At 35.8% G+C, this 17,024-nt stretch overlaps 1 protein-coding gene and 1 pseudogene across 1 annotated transcript; both read left to right on the top strand.

Moving 5' to 3' along the window:
• The first annotated feature begins 1,892 nt into the window (after nt 1-1,892).
• Nucleotides 1,893-3,836, top strand: LOC145639668 (aspartyl protease family protein 2 pseudogene; annotated as a pseudogene).
• Nucleotides 3,837-13,571: 9,735 nt separating this feature from the next.
• On the top strand, nt 13,572-16,230 carry LOC145638616 (UV-stimulated scaffold protein A homolog). The gene is made up of 2 exons (XM_081689604.1): nt 13,572-13,827; nt 13,931-16,230. The coding sequence occupies exons 1-2, from the start codon at nt 13,630-13,632 to the stop codon at nt 15,743-15,745; spliced, it is 2,013 nt and encodes a 670-aa protein (XP_081545730.1). The 5' UTR covers nt 13,572-13,629; the 3' UTR covers nt 15,746-16,230.
• The last annotated feature ends 794 nt before the right edge of the window (nt 16,231-17,024 follow it).

Genomic DNA, 17,024 nt, shown 5'->3' with positions numbered 1-17,024 from the left:
AAACTTTAGCTCAATGTCCTCATAACTTTAGCCTTTACTGGTGGCAAGTGGTGACCTTACAACTTTAATCAATGAGAACATGCTAAAGATGCTACCTTCAAGTTCTTTTGCTTCATCACCTCGTATATCCCACATATATTGACCTACTTGGCTACTTCAAATCTATAATGGTTACATATCATGCCATTTTCATGACATTGTCTTTAATTTTAATGTCGTCTTTATGTGAATATTCAATAATTTCAGGCTTGAAAAATATTGTGATTCTACTTCTTATACTCCTTTATGTGATTTTTTTTTCCCCCTTATATCTACATACATTTATTATTGTGAGAAGCGAAAAAGTGTAACACTAAGAGTAATGTGTAACAAGGCCTGTTCTGATACGATTATGTTCAGTTCGTTCAGCTTAGCTTTGAAAAGTTCAGCTCTAATAAGTTCAGTTTAGTTCTGTTCAGTTCAGCTTCTAATTTCCTTCTCTTATAAAATATTCATTTCAATTCAGTTCAGTTCAGCTCAGTTCAATCAATGAGAACAGGCCCTTAAAGGAGTAATAACTTAGCTACAAGTTTAATTAAGAACAATTTTAATGGAACGGAGGGAGTTATAGCCGTTCTCATAGTCATTTTACATGAGCAACATAAGTTTGAGTGCCAGAGAAACCTGATTAGTGAAGCAGTAGATCCATTAAATAAGGCACAAGCCGCATAACTATCAACCAACAAACGCCTTGGTTCGTGAGAAGATTTATGGAACCTAATAAGCTCATTTTTCTATGCTCTCTTACTAGTCTTCCGTATTTATAATTTGACTAATAATTGTACGTACTATCTACCCAACCAACAATAAAATCAATACACCCAGTCTCATCAATTTTACTTGAAATATCAACCTTCACAAGACCAAACATTACTCCTGCTATCTGTACCTTTTTTGTTTTCTTCTTAATTATTCTAATACCCATCCTCGTCAATCGTCATGCTCTTCCTTAACCAAAACCCTACCTCTATTTATATTGTATGGAGTATAAATTTATTTTATTGTAATTTGAACTTGAATAGACTTTATTATAGAATCTTATTAATCTTGCGTTAGAATATTTTTCAATCATACACGCTCTGTTTTTTAGGTGAGAAGAAAATAACATGTCTTTGACAAACTATGAGCCACTCCGTATTTGATTTGTTAATCTGTAAATTTTATCATGGTTTGAAAACATTCCCTCTTAAAAACGTTATTCAATTCTTATAAGGTACGGAGTAGGATTTTACTTTTGTGATGTTAACATATAAGGTAGGAGTAATTACTTTGTAGATAAGTTTGTACTTGTATAAATTAATTAAGATCAATTCTCAATTTCTCATTAATGGTTAGTTAGTTTAACTAAATTAAGTTAAGATATGTCATATTTAATAAGTTTAGTAACCCCCATTTCAAATTATTTGATGAAACTGATTCAATTAAAGAGCACTAATCATCAAAAGAAAGTAAGCAAAAGTCATACTAATTGTATCAATTATGGTCAATCCTCCTCAAAATTACAGAGCGCTTATCTCTCAATTTAGCAATGAGGAGGAAAGCATGATCTTTATTATCAAATATAGATAGACAAAGCTAAATATCGTTAAAATATAGTTAGATTTAGATTAACTATCTAAATAAGCATTGACTAAAACAAAATAATCACATGTAGTTTGAGAAACATCTTGTATGAGTTGTAACTCCACCTAATTTATAAGAATTCACCTATACATATCCAATTTTATATGCACCCAAATTAAGACAAAAGGAAACAAAAACACGGGTTACCACTTACAACAACAAAACCCAACATACATATGATACGTACTACAAACTTGCACCGATTAACAAGTTCATAATAATACCTCCAAAACCTTTTCTATTTTAAAAAAATAATTTAATTTTTACTTTTTTATTTAATTTTCTTGTTATGGCTTCACATTTATTTATAAGCTCACTCTTCATCTCCATGTGAATCTCTGCACCCTCATTTCACCACCTTTCTTCCAAAAAAACATGGAAGAAGGAAAACCCACCATTTTTCTTCTCTTCTCTTTTGTTATTTTCCTCTCTTTTTCTCTCTCCTCTTCTCTTGAACTTCAAAATCTTCTCCTCAACCCTCTCCCTAAACCCTCCTCCCTTCTTCCGAACACGGAATGGGACCTAACAGCCCAATTACAAGTAAACGGGGAGCTATTCGGTTCCGTAGATACATCGTTCGAGCTTTCGGGTTCGTTAGATAGCACCGTGGCGCTGCAGCTAGAGCATTTGGACGCTCTAGAGCCGCATTTGAGCCAGGATGAGCTTTTTGCCTTAAAGCTCAAGCGCGATGAGGCCCGGGTGGAGTCTATCCTAGCCCGGGCTCAGGGTGTCTCGCATTCCTCCAAGCGCGGGTCGCATAGACACCGCGCTGGCTCCCACCACGGGAGGAATGCGAGCCACCCTCGCGCTCCTGCTGGTGGGAGCGGCTTCAGCAGTTCCGTAACCTCGGGGTTAGCCCAAGGGAGCGGTGAGTACTTCACCCGACTCGGCGTGGGCTCACCCCCGAGGTACATGTACATGGTTCTAGACACTGGAAGCGACATCGTTTGGCTCCAATGTTCACCTTGTAAGAGATGCTACGATCAAACCGACCAAGTCTTCAACCCGGTCCAATCCGGTTCATTCCGGACCATTCCTTGCCGGTCCAAGATCTGCCAACAATTGGACCAACCCGGATGTGCTCTACGTGGCAACAGATGCGCGTACCAGGTGTCATACGGTGATGGGTCGTTTACTATGGGAGAGTTCGCTAGTGAAACGATGACGTTTCGAAGAACAAAGGTTCCAAACGTTGCGCTTGGATGTGGTCATGATAATGAAGGTCTTTTTGTTGGTGCTGCCGGTTTACTCGGTTTAGGGCGTGGGAAATTATCTTTTCCTTCTCAAACCGGTAACCGGTTCGGAAACAAATTCTCCTACTGTTTAGTAGACCGATCCGCTTCTAGTAAACCGTCATCAGTTGTTTTCGGTGCATCAGCGGTTTCTCGAAACGCTGTTTTTACCCCATTAATATCTAACCCGAAATTAGACACTTTTTACTACGTGGAGTTACTCGGGTTCAGCGTGGGTGGGACCCGTGTTCCTGGTATCACGGGTGAGCTTTTCAAGATTGACCGTACGGGTAATGGTGGCATTATCTTGGACTCGGGTACGTCCGTTACCCGGTTAACCCGACCCGCTTATATTGCGTTAAGGGATGCTTTCCGAGTCGGGGCATCGTCTCTTAAGACCGCCTCCGGGTTCTCGTTGTTCGATACGTGTTTCGACTTGTCGGGTAAAACCGAGGTCCGGGTGCCCACGGTAGTAATGCACTTCAATGGGGCGGATATTTCATTACCCGCTAACAATTATTTGATCCCGGTTGATACGTCGGGTCGGTTTTGCTTTGCTTTTGCGGGAACAATGAGCGGGTTGTCGATTATTGGAAATATCCAACAACAGGGTATTCGGGTTTCTTTTGATGTTGCTAGTAGGCGGGTCGGATTCCTCCCAAATGCTTGTACTTGATTTGAGTTTTTTTTTTTTTCTTTTTTAATTTACTTTCTTAATTTATTTGTTTAAGCAAAAAAAGATGTTAGGAAGAAAAAAAAAAAGGTGGTTGTAATTGGAAAAGGGGAGCAAGTAAAAATAGTGGAAAATTAAAAAGATATCTTGTGTTGGGTTAGTGTGCCACTATCTAGAATGCTTCACATGAGAAGGGGAATTTGTGTCCTACAAAAAAAAAGTATACATAAATGTTATTGGCCCCACCACAAGTGAGGGCATTTTGTTCATGTGAAATCAGGTCATGTGAAAAAAATTGGTCACTCTTTTTGGTCGGAACAAGTCAATTTGTTGGTGCGGAAAAAACGCTAATCAACTTAACAAATAGCCTTTCACACTACTACCACAATTGTGAATGTAATATTGTTCATTGATTAACATGAATACATTCAAAAAAGCTTTGATGAACTATGAATCATAACAGTCGACTTAAACAGAATGTTTAGTTGTTTAAGTTGATGGTTTAATTATTTGTTTGAGTTTCAACTCTACTTCTCATGTTAAAAAGGTCAAAAATGTAACCTCCGTACTCATGGTATTGTTAATTTGTTATATTGGGAATGAGCAAGTTTTTGTTGCTTATTTCCGGCTAGGCTTATTTAACTTAGTTGGATGTAATTTGAATCTATCAATAAAAAAAAATTCCAATCTTCCCCTTATTATTTTTTTGTCTTTAACTGTTTTATTTGATGATGGAATGACTAAATTATCAAAGGTGAAACAATGTACTCCCCAAATCAAATACTTTTATAGATTGTTCACACTCAAAGGCTCTTTCTATCTCTCACTACTATACAATCTTTCCTCTAAAAATTGAGATATACGAATTATAAATCTACGGTCTAAACTCTAAACCCTTTGGCCTTTTCAATAATAAAAAGGGTGTCTTTTTATTTATTCATTTTCTACATACAATAAAGGTTAATGAAATGATAGCTATCCAAGTATGTTTATTGCTTAATATTTACTCCTAGCAAAAGTTAATAGTGTACAATACACAATACTAAAGCAGCTTTCAAGTTATGGACTACTTTAACAAAAGTTAATTTAGATTAGATAAAAAGTTTCATGTAAAGGTAGGCAAGAGCCAAGAAGGATTAATTTTACGGTATAAATGAATCATTGAGATACAAATTTAAAATTAAAATTAAATTAAGATAGAGCTAGAATGGCCAGAATAATATTCAGTTTGGTTTGTCAGAAAAATAAATATTCACGTTTGGGAAAAAAATTGTTAACCAATGCAAGGAAAATTTGGTGCCTACATAGTGCGTAGTTATATAGCTTCACATTGCCAAAACTGGGGTTTCATAGCACTTTCGATAGAGAGCAACGTTAGAAAAACTTATCATTGAAGGTGGCAACATTTTTTTCATCAATGCAATAAGGTTTTGGAACAACCCTTGAAATTTTTTTCCTTTTTTTCACCCGAATATTAAAATTACCGAAATATTACCATGTCCCCTGATACCCTCCTGGAGTCCAATTGGGTGAGTGGAACCATCCAATTTGTCTTTAAACAACCTATTTACCGGTTTATAAATTGCACCGATTTCATTAACTCAAGCCTACCACGAACATTTATGACAACAAATAATGATCATATATGGTTCCAAACGACATTAATTGACCCCGAGATATATCCCCTAGAATTTCAAGACTTTTCGACACCGGGCTCAAATCCTCGAAAATTTCTCAAAAATCGTGGATATTAGCCTTCAATTTTGAAATTTTTGACTTTTTTTTCACCCGAAAATAAAAATTGCAGAAATGTTTACAGTGTTCCCTACTATTGCCTGGGAGTCCCAATGGGGGGGTGGAACCATCCAATTTGCCTTTAAAAGACCAATTTACTGGTTTACAACTTGCACCGATTTCATAAACTCAAGCCTACCACGAACATTTATGACAACAAATAATGATCATATATGGTTCCAAACAGCATTATATGACCCCGAGATGTATCCTTCAAAATTTCAAGACTTTTTCACATCAAGCCCCGAAATCGCCAGAATTTCTCAAAAAGCGTGGATATTAGTCTTTAATTTTGGATTTTTTTGATTTTTTTTTTCGCCCGGAAATTAAAATTGCCGAAATGTTTACCATGGTCCCTAATACCATCCGCGAGTCCAATTGGGTTGGTGGAACCATCCAATTTGTCTTTAAACAGCTAATTTAATTACCGGCTTACAACTTGCACGGATTTCATTAACTCAAGCTACTACAAACATTTATGACAACATATAATGATCATATATGGTTTCTAACGACATTATATGACCCCGAGATTTATCCCCTAAAATATTAATATTTTTCTACAACGGGACCTGAAACCTTTAAAATTTCTCAAAAAACGTGGATATTATCCTTCAATTTTGAAATTTTTTGATTTTTTTCGCCCGGAAATAAAAATTGTCGAAATATTTAACATGGTCCCTAATACCCTCCGGGAGTCCAATTGGCTAGGTGGAACCATCCAATTTGCCTTTAAACGACCAATTTACCGGTTTACAACTTACACTGATTTCATTAATTCAAGCCTACCCCGAACATTTAAGACAACAAATAATGATAATATATGGTTCCAAACGACATTATATGACCCCGAGATGTATTCCCTATAATTTCAAATCTTTTCGACACCGGGCTTGGAAGACCCCAAAAATTCTCAAAAAGCGTGGATAACCTTTAGTTTTTGAATTTTTTGACTTTTTTTCGCTAAAAAATAAAAATTACTGAAAGGTTTACCATGGTCTCTAATACCCTTCAGAAGTCCAATTGGGCGGGTGGAACCATCTAGTTTGCCTTTAAACGACTAATTTACCAGTTAACAACTTGCGCCGATTTCATTAACTTAAGCCTACCACAAACATTTATGACAACATATAATGATCATATATGGTTCAAAACGGTATTATATGACCCCGAGATATATCCCCTAAAATCTAAAGGCTTTTCGACATCGGGCGCCGAAACCTCCAAAATTTCTTAAAAAGCGTTGATATTAAGCCTTTAATTTTGGGATTTTTTTACTTTTCTTCGCCCGGAAATAAAAATTTCCGAAATGTTTACCATGGTCCCAAATACTCTCCGGGAGTCCAATTGGGTGGGTTGAACCATCCTATTTGCCTTTAAACAGCCAATTCACTGGTTAACAACTTGCACCGATTAAATTAACTCAAGCCTACTACGAACATTTATGACAACATATAATGATCATATAAGGTTCCAAACGACATTATATGACCCCGAGATGTATCCCCTCAAATCTCAAAACTTTTCTACCCCGGGCCTCGAAACATCCCAAATTTCTCAAAAAGCGTGGATATTTGTCTTCAATTTTGGAATTTTTTGACTTTTTTTCGCCCGTAAATAAAAATTATCGAGATGTTTACCATGGTCTCTTATACCCTCCAGTAGTCCAATTGGGTGGGTTAAACCAACCAATTTGCCTTTAAACGACCAATTTACCGGTTTACAATTTGCACTGATTTCATTAAATCAAGCCTACCACGAACATTTATGATAACATAAAATGATCATTTATGGTTTCAAACAACATTATATGACCCCGAGAAGTATCCCCTAAAATCTCATTTCTTTTTGACACCAGCCCCAAAACCTTTAAAATTTCTCAAAAAGCACGGATATTAGCCTTCAATTTGGGAATTTTTTTTACTTTTTTCGCCTAAAAATAAAAATTGCCGAAATGTTTACCATAGACCTTAATACCCTATGGGAGACCAATTGGGTGGATGGAACCATCCTATTTGCCTTTAAACGGCCAATTTACCGGTTCACAACTTGCACCAATTTAATTAACTCAATTTTACTACGAACATTTATGACAACATATAATGATCATATATGGTTCCAAATGGCATTATATAACCCCGATATGTATTCCCTAAAATCTAAAAAAAAAATTGACACCGGGCCTTGAAACATCACAAATTTCTCAAAAAGCGTGGATTTCTATTTTGGAAATTTTTGACTTTTTCTCGCCCGGAAATTAAAATTGCTGAAATGTTTACCGTGGTCCCTAATACCCTCCAAGAGTCTAATTGGGTGTGTGGAACCATCCAATTTGCCTTTAAACAACCAATTTACCGGTTTACAACTTGCACCGATTTCATTAACTCAAGCCTATCTCGAACATTTATGACAACAAATAATGATCACATATGGTTCCAAACAGCATTATATGAACCCGAGATGTATCCCCTCAAATTTTAAGACTTTTCGACATCGGGCACTAAATCCTCCAAAATTTCTCAAAAAGCGTGGATATTAGTCTTCAATTTTGGAATTTTTTGACTTTTTTTTTCGCCCGGAAAAAAAATTGTTGAAATGTTTACCATGGTTCCTAATATCCTCCGGGACTTCAGTTGGGTTGGTGGAACCATCCAATTTGCCTTTAAACGATCAATTTCATTACCGGTTTTCTACTTACACCGATTTCGTTAACTCAAAGCCTATCACGAATATTTATGACAACATATATGGTTCCTAACGACATTACATGACCTCGAGTTGTATCACCTACAATATTTATATTTTTCCACAGCTGGCCCCGAAACCCTAAAAATTTCTCAAAAGGCGTGGATATTAGCCTTCAATTTAGGAATTTTTTGACTTTTTTTCGCTCGGAAATAAAAATTGCCGAAATTTTTACCATGGTCCCTAATACCCTCTAAGAGTCCAATTGGGTGGGTGAAACCATCCAATTTGCCTTTAAATGACCAATATACCGGTTTGTAACTTGCACCGATTTCATTAAATCAAGCCTACCACGAACATTTATGACAACAAATAATGATCATTTATGGTTCCAAACGACATTAAATGACCCCGAGATGTATCTCCTAGAATTTCAAGACTTTTTGACACCGGGCCCCAAATCCTCAAAATTTCTCAAAAATCATGGATATTCGCCTTTAATTTTGAATTTTTTGAATTTTTTTTTCGCTCAGAAATAAAAATTGCCGAAATGTTTACCTTGGTCCCTAATATTGTCCAAGAGTCCCATTGGGCCGGTGGAACCATCCAATTTTCCTTTAAAAGACCAATTTATCGGTTTACAACTTGCACCGATTTCATTAATTCAAGTCTACCACGAACATTTATGACAACATATAATGATCATATATGGTTCCAAACAACATTATATGACCCCGAGATGTATCCCAAAAAATTTCTAGACTTTTCGACACCGGACCCGAAAACCTCAAAAATTTCTCAAAAAGCGTGGATATTAGTCTTCAATTTTGGAATTTTTTTGACTTTTTTTTTTCCCGGAAATAAAAAGTGCCGAAATGTTTACCTGTAACACCCCAATAATTTTCTCTTTAAACCTGTGAGGACCCTGAACAATATTCAAGAGAATTACTGGCGTGCTATCGCCACGTGTTCAAACGTTAAGGCTTTATCAGAAAATAGCAGCGGAAAAACTAAATCAGTTATAAATAAGTTTCAAAACCAATGAATGAAACCAAATTAAGTCATACAACTTGGAACCATTAAGGCCCTTATTCAAAACCCAATAAAAGTAGTAAGTGATTAAATTCAGTGTTCAAATAAATTCAAACCCAAAAGAAATAGTGTCGAATAAAATCGAATTAAAATAAATTCAAACTTGCAAAAGAAATAAAATGCAAACAACCAACTCTCTACTCAAGATCCCACAACCCTGATGAATGCTGCATGTGTAAGAACCTGTGGTAATTCTGCTCCCCAATATTACAAGTGTAAAAATTGGATCGTCACAGGGTCATTGAAAGGCGAAGGCCATGACCAAAGAAAGACACACAAAGCACGCAATCAGCAAAGCTGAGTACATACAAGATGCAAAATAAATTAAGAAATCCATAACATGCTACTAATAATCAATCATCATGCATCATTAAATTATAGACTCAACACACGACTCAACTATTTATACTACTAAGACTCCGTTAATTAATAATAGGTAAATCATTATTTTTATTCATTGGATTACGCAATAGACAAGGTTGTCCAACCCATGCTCCATTTGGAACATCAATAAAAGAAAAACCCCATGCCTCCTTTCGGAAACATCAATAAACATCCAACGACCACGGGGGCGACTCCGTGACCGTAGTTAGTATGAGATCTCACCTAACTCCTAGTTTTGAAAATTATTTGAAATAAGAGACTCGTAGATCAGACGGCCTCGAGAAAAGTACACGGCTAATACCCCATGTACCCCAACCCCTGATTGTCATTACTCCAGAAGTGCACCAATCCAGAGTTTTATTGCTCATCCATCTTGCACTTTACGTGATTTACGGGCTTAGACTTGGTGATGACTCATATGCATAACAATACAATCAATCCAATATCAATTCAATCAAGTAAAACAACTTTTCAATTTCAATTCTTGATTTATTAGTGGCAAGCAACATTTATTATTTATTCCTTTACTACCTCGGTGTATAAACACCTTGAGTGCATAAGGCACCCCAAAACCTTAACCTCGTCTTAGAAGACTTAAATTCTTCATTTACTCATCCTGCTTGCATAATCATGAATGAGTAATAAATTAATCATGCATTACACCAATCATATACCTTTGCCTCTAAGCGCACCTTGCATAATTAGAGCACAAATAATACTTGCAATATAAAATAGTGCACGTCATACGAAATTCACAATGTATAACCAAACAATTTAACTAAGTCATCCCTATACATGATACTAAGTTCTCGATCCGTCGTCCTTAAACATGCACCTAAAAGAAAGGTTTCGTAACTTGTACGTACCTTGAGCAAACGAATTGGTATGTCACTTTACTAACTAGAAATCACCTTCAATAAACTCCTCTCCTAAGCCAAATAATAACATCTCAATCAATACCCAATCAATCAAATTTACAGCAATACTAACTTACTTTAAAACCTTCAAAATCCAAATCAAACAACACTTTAAAACCTTCCCTTTAATAAAAATTAAAGGCTTATATATAGTTCTTTAAATTTTCTTCATAAAAACCTTAAAATACACTCTTATATATGAAATTACAGCAAGTTCAAAGTCTAATAAAAATCTGAAAATTATATAAAAACCCCTAAAAATCTCCCTTTATAATGGGTGATTAAACCCTCTTTATAAAACATCAAAAGTAGTACTTAGAAACTATTTCCAACACTTAAAACTTCAATAAAAACATATATTTATGCTTAATTAACTTTAAACATAATTAATTTTATTAATCAAACTCAAGGATAATATTTTAAGTATAAAAAAACTTCGTTAAAATCAAAAACTGTCCGAAAATCATATTTAGAGGCTGAATTTGGCCACGAGAGGGTGGTACTCACTACCAAAGGTAGCGAGCCTTTCTTAAAACGTTGTTTCCACATGGAAAACACTACTTTTTTTTTTTTTTTTATCAAAATCGGATGAGTTCAGAATCTGATCGGGATTAAAACGGGATTAATATTAACGAACAAAAATCTAAAAATTAAAACACGAATCTACGTGTTCAAAATAATCTGGAATTAAGTTAAACTAATCAGTAGTTATAATCACCAAAATTTCAAAACATCATTACTATAAAATCCCTAAATCAATTGTTCATAAAAACCCTAAAATCATGATTTTCAATAAATTGAAACCCTAGGTTTATAATTCATAAAATATGAAATTTATAACATAAATATAATCTGAAATTTATAATCTTTATACCATTAAAATATAATTTGATACTAAAAATATAATCTTTATACTAAAATCAAAACCCAAAACAATTAAATTAACATTAAGCAAAATAATGAAACAAAGGAGGATGAAAATAAGACTAACCTTTTTGTGTGGGAAATTTTTTTGGAGATTCATGGGGTATTTATAGGAGAGAATTATTGTAGGGTAAAAAGAAAGATTGGGCCTCTTAAAAATAATGGGTCGATTAAGTAAACAAATGGGTTAGGCTTGTGTGATTGGACATAAATTGTAGAATAAAGGTGCATAAAATAATTTGTTCAAATAATTTTCGACCCAGATTAATAATTTGAAACTTTTGAAATTAAATTATGAAAAATAACAAATAAATATTATAAATAAAATAAATTTTCATTTATAAAATATTTAAAAATACGGGGGATTACATTACCATGGTCCCTAATACCCTTCGAAAGTCCAATTGGGTTGGTGGAACCATCCAATTTGTCTTTAAACGGCCAATTTAATTATCGTTTACAAATTGCAGGGATTTCATTAATTCAAGCCTACTACAAACATTTATAACAACATATAATGATCATATATGGTTCCTAACGACATTATATGACCTCGAGATGTATCACCTAAAATATTAATATTTTTTTTACAGCGGGCCCCGAAACCCCCAAAATTTCTCAAAAAGCGTGAATATTAGCTTTCAATTTTGAAAATTTTGACTTTTTTTTTTCGTCCGGAAATATAAATTGCCGAAATGTTTACCATGGTCCTTAATACCCTCCGGGAGTCTAATTGGGTGTGTGGAACCATTCAATTTGCTTTTAAACGGTCAATTTACCGGTTTAAAATTTGCACTGAGAGGTTTACAACGGCCAATTTAATTAACTTGCACCGAACCCGACTTGAATTGAAATTGACCCAAACCCGTTTTAACCCGTCAAAACCCGAATTTATCCCGACTTGTTACTAACCCGACCTGAATTTAACCCGACCCGACCCGTTCCTAATCCGACCCGAATTTAACCCTACCTATTACAAACTTGACCCGAAATCAACCCGACTTGTTATTGACCTGCCCCAAATTCAAACCGTCTTCTATCTATTTATAGTTCTCTAGTATAATGCCATATATATTATAGTCAAAGGAAATAATTAGCTTGATAAAAATGATAATCATCTATTTATAGTTAGTTGAACCCGAATATGACCTCACTTGAAAATTACCCGACCTGATTGAAAATATCAAAATTATTGACTTGAACATAGCTCGACTTGAATCCGAGAATGACCCGACTTGGAAATGACCAACCTGATTATAACCCGCAAATTATTGACTTGAACTGAAGCCGACTAGAACCCGAGAATGACCCGACTTGAAAATGACCTGACCTTATTATAATCTGCAAATTATTGACTTGAACCGAACGCGACTCAAACTCGAGAATGACCTGACCTGATTCTAACCCGCAAATTATTGACTTGAACTAAACCCGACTCGAACCCGAGAATTACCCTAACCCGTGAAAACTCGAGTTAAACCCGACATATTGTTCACCCGACTCGAATGTAAACCGACATGTTATTAACCTAACCTAAACCCGACCCAAACCCGATAAGAAGTATGACCTGACGTGACCCGATTCAAGCATGACCCAACCCAAACCCGACCCGCATAGGTTATGGAATTAATTTGAATTGACCCAACCCGAGTTGATCGACGTGACCCGATTCAAGCATGACCCAACCCAAACCCGACCCGCATAGGTTACGGAATTAATTTGAATTGACCCAACCCGAGTTGACCCGACCAATTCTTACCCGACCCAAACCCGACCCGTTTACCCGAATTAACAGCTCTAGTTCTTTCATTGATCCTTGTGAAATTCAGCATTGAATATTCATATCTAATTATTGTTACTATAGTATGATACTCTTGAAATTCACTCGTGAGGAGAGTGTCTTAATGACTAAGGGTCTGTTGTGTTCAGCTTAATTTTAACTCAGTTCAGCTCCAAGCAATTCAATTCCTAATTTTCTTCTCTCATAAACAATTCAGTTCAGTTACTTCAGCTCAGCTCTAATCAGTTCAGTTGTTTTCAGTAAATCATAACAAGTTCATAATGTTCAATTTTTCGTCGTTATTCTTTTTGGATTCTAATTTCTTAGGCATTAGGCCCATAAGCCAACTATTGATTGGTAAGCTCTTTTAGCCCAATGAAGATATGAACTCTGAAGCATCTTCAAACAGATTAAACATACAAAAAAAAAATTGTAATCGTCAAAAAATGTAAAATTCCGGGAAAAAGAAAACCCCAGGAACAAAAAATGGCGGAAGATCGCGAACAAGAGGAGAGAGAAACTGGAAAAGTTGTGGCGTTGATTGAGAAAGCAACCAATTCTACTGAACCTGGTGTTGATCCTCGTCTTCTCAAAGCCATTAAAACGGTTGTTCGATACTCCGATTTTGAGCTCAAACTCGCCTATAAAACCCTAATTTATCTCATGAAACGACAGCATTCTCAGGTTCTTCTTTTTTCACGGTTTAATTTCATGACTAATTGCAATAATTTTGATTATAATTTTTGAATTTTTTAACTTAGGGTTTGTAAATTTTCTGAATTTGCAGATAAGGTATCTTGCGTTATTGATAATTGATGAGTTATTTATGCGTTCGAAGCTTTTTAGAACCCTAATTACTGAAAATTTGGATCAATTGTTAAGTTTATCGGTTGGATTTCGAAGAAATCAACCTCTTCCAGCTCCATCTTCTGTTGCATCGGTTTTACGAGCTAAGGCGATTGAGTTTTTAGAAAAGTGGAATTCGTCATTTGGAGTTTATTATAGGCAGCTTAGGTTAGGATATGATTATTTGAAGAACACACTTAGGTATCAATTTCCTAATTTACAAGCGAATGCTGCTCGGGTTGAGCGAGAGAGGAGGGAGAGGGAGGTGAGAACACAGTTGATTTTGAAGAACAAGCTCGAGACGTTGAGGGAGATATTTCCTTTGTTGAAGGAAGAGATTAAATTAACGATTGATGAGATTGGAGAGTGTTTAGAGATTGCTAGGGCTAATGATGAGAATGCGGCATTGGAACCGTTGGATGATGAGGAGGAGGAGTTTGAGGGGATGCGTAACCCTGAGTTGATGCAACTTCGGCTTGAGGCATTGAAGGAAGCGGAGAAGGTTCATGAGAATAGTGATAATAAAGTAGTTTTTGATGCATTGAGGGAGCTGTATAAATTGTTAGTGAAGAAGCATTTAGTTTCGGTTCAGGAATGGATTTCTGTTCTTATTCGGGTTGATGTTGATGATGTTAGGTTTAGGGATTCTGCATTGAAAGAGTTCATTGATGTTCGGAATCGAATTACTGCTGTGAAGAAGAAATGTGAGGAATCTGGTTGTGCCCTTCCTAAGATCAGGGAGAGTGAGGAAGATGATGACATTTGGGAGGAGTGTAAAATTGAATCTGTGGAGGGAAGTAAAGATATAAATGTGGTACCAGTTGATCGTAAAGTATTGGCTACTGATGCTTCTGAAATACCCGAATGCAGCAAAAGTGGAGCAAAGAAGAAGGATGTTGTGAAGCGTAGAGTCAGTGCTGGTGATTCGAATCCTTTGCGGGGTAAGCTTTTAGCTGAAGCTCCGGTTGTTAACTGGGGATCCTCTTTGGACAATTGGGGTGAGAAGAGGGATGTGTTGGCGAATCAGAGGGGATTAGAGATTGATGGTCATTGGGGCAGAGTAGATAGTGACGCTGCTATACCATCAGAAAAAATTGCGGAACTAAATGTTCATGCAAGCCTTTACAAAGAAGAGCAAGCTGAAGTTCAGCCATGTCGTGCTCCTTTGCGCAATGGAAAGCTTTGCCACAGGAAAGATTTGAGAGTATGTCCATTTCATGGACCAGTTATACCGCGTGATGATAAAGGAAATCCAATTTACCCTGAGGATGATGCAGGGAAATCTGTCATCTCCTTAGGTAATAAAGGTACATCAATAAGGCAGAATTCTTCCACTGAAGAGTTGAATATTGATGGACTGGGCATTTCTTCAGAGCAGCTAGCTAAAATTGCTGTTAAAAATGTTAGAGAGAAGGATGAAGAGGAAATAAAGAGAAAAGAAAGTGATAAACGAGCAATCAAGAAAGCTAAACTTGCAAAGGTTCGGGAACACAACGATGCAGTTCTTCGGGAGGCTGCAATTGCTTCAACCTCGAGTTCTGCAGCTTTTGGGGAAGTTGTACCTGCAAATACGGGAGAGAGATCTACCAAGAAAAATAAAGGGCCAACTCTTGCATCTATGTTGCGGAAGAAAGTGACAGCAAAAGATAGATTAGCACAGAAGCTTTTGAGTTCCGGGGCAAAAGATGAAACTGTCAAGCAGCTAACTAAAGGCGAGGACACCAGGTACCGAGAATCATTCCCAAATCAGTGGTAGCAATGGATTTTTTTTATTTAATAAAACGATGGCACTTCTGCATGAACATTATAGAACCCGGGTGTGACAAAGTACATCTGGATTATCACGTTTGCCTGTTATTCAATCAGCCGAGAAGATCAGACCATTAACAGTCAGTTCTCAAGTAGTAATCTGGAATTCTGGACAGTGTTAGTAGCTTTGTAATTATGTGTTCTCTTATCTACAATTCCATTTCACAATTTTGTCATTTACATTTACACATCGCGACATGTTAATAGAATGTACAATCTTATTGCAAGTGATAAGTGACAGAAAAGACAGTTTTTTGAGTCACATAACAGCAGCAGTTTGGCAGCAGTTTTCAATTCCTTGTTATATTTGAAATCAACTATTGATTGTACTCCAATAGTCCAAGTCCAATTACTGTGATGATGATCAAAAGAAGAGGGGAAGCATTCTTCCAAGTTGTTATCAACCAAAAAAAAGGAAAAATGTTGTTATGATATTAGTTGTAATTCAAGTAGTATACACTTTTGTACCTAGTTGTTGGATAGCTTAAAGTGCACAACCTTTTATAATTGAGAATATTTGTATTAGTTGTATATTACTTGTATAATATATGAAAGGATATGTTGTATAATTGAGACTAATGATCTCACCTTAAGATTGAATAAAGTATTATTCTAATGAGTGTGTATGACAACCTATTTTTCCTTGAGAATTGTATGGTAACTTGCTGCTATTATGATTTGTCATTATGGAGAAAACGAATTGTGAAGGATTCATCAAAGATTTTACAAAGTATAAAAAAAGTGCAGACCCACTAATTACAATGCTTGATTAAAGTACCTTAAAGATTCATCAAAGATTTCCTTTTATCTCTTAAGTTAGGCGGCTTATTAGGCCCAAATAAACAAGCATTTACTAACTACAAAGTATGGAATAGACATAAAAGTATAATAACAAGCATTCTTGGGTAAAATATTGATTGAGCTTGGTGAAAGCTGATACATTCTTGTATCATTTTGAGTAGTTTATTTATGCTAGACTTCTTCAAGTGACCTCCAACTCAAGTCATCACTTTATGCCGAGTGTTATTATTGAACACCCTTTTGTAATATGACATACGGGGTATCTATCTTAATTTCAAGTTGTAACGAGTCACATGAATATTGGTAAATAGAAGTACAAACTCTTAATATTTATCGTACAACTTAGACCATGGGACTCATACATGATTAGTGTATCACATTATGACTGAATTGAGAGCGAGGTCAAGTGCTTCCGTTATTATAAA

This window comes from Chenopodium album, chromosome 7 (assembly GCF_948465745.1).
Source record: "Chenopodium album chromosome 7, dcCheAlbu1.1, whole genome shotgun sequence".
Taxonomy (NCBI): Eukaryota; Viridiplantae; Streptophyta; class Magnoliopsida; order Caryophyllales; family Amaranthaceae; genus Chenopodium; species Chenopodium album.
This window is presented reverse-complemented; position numbering and strand designations above follow the sequence as displayed.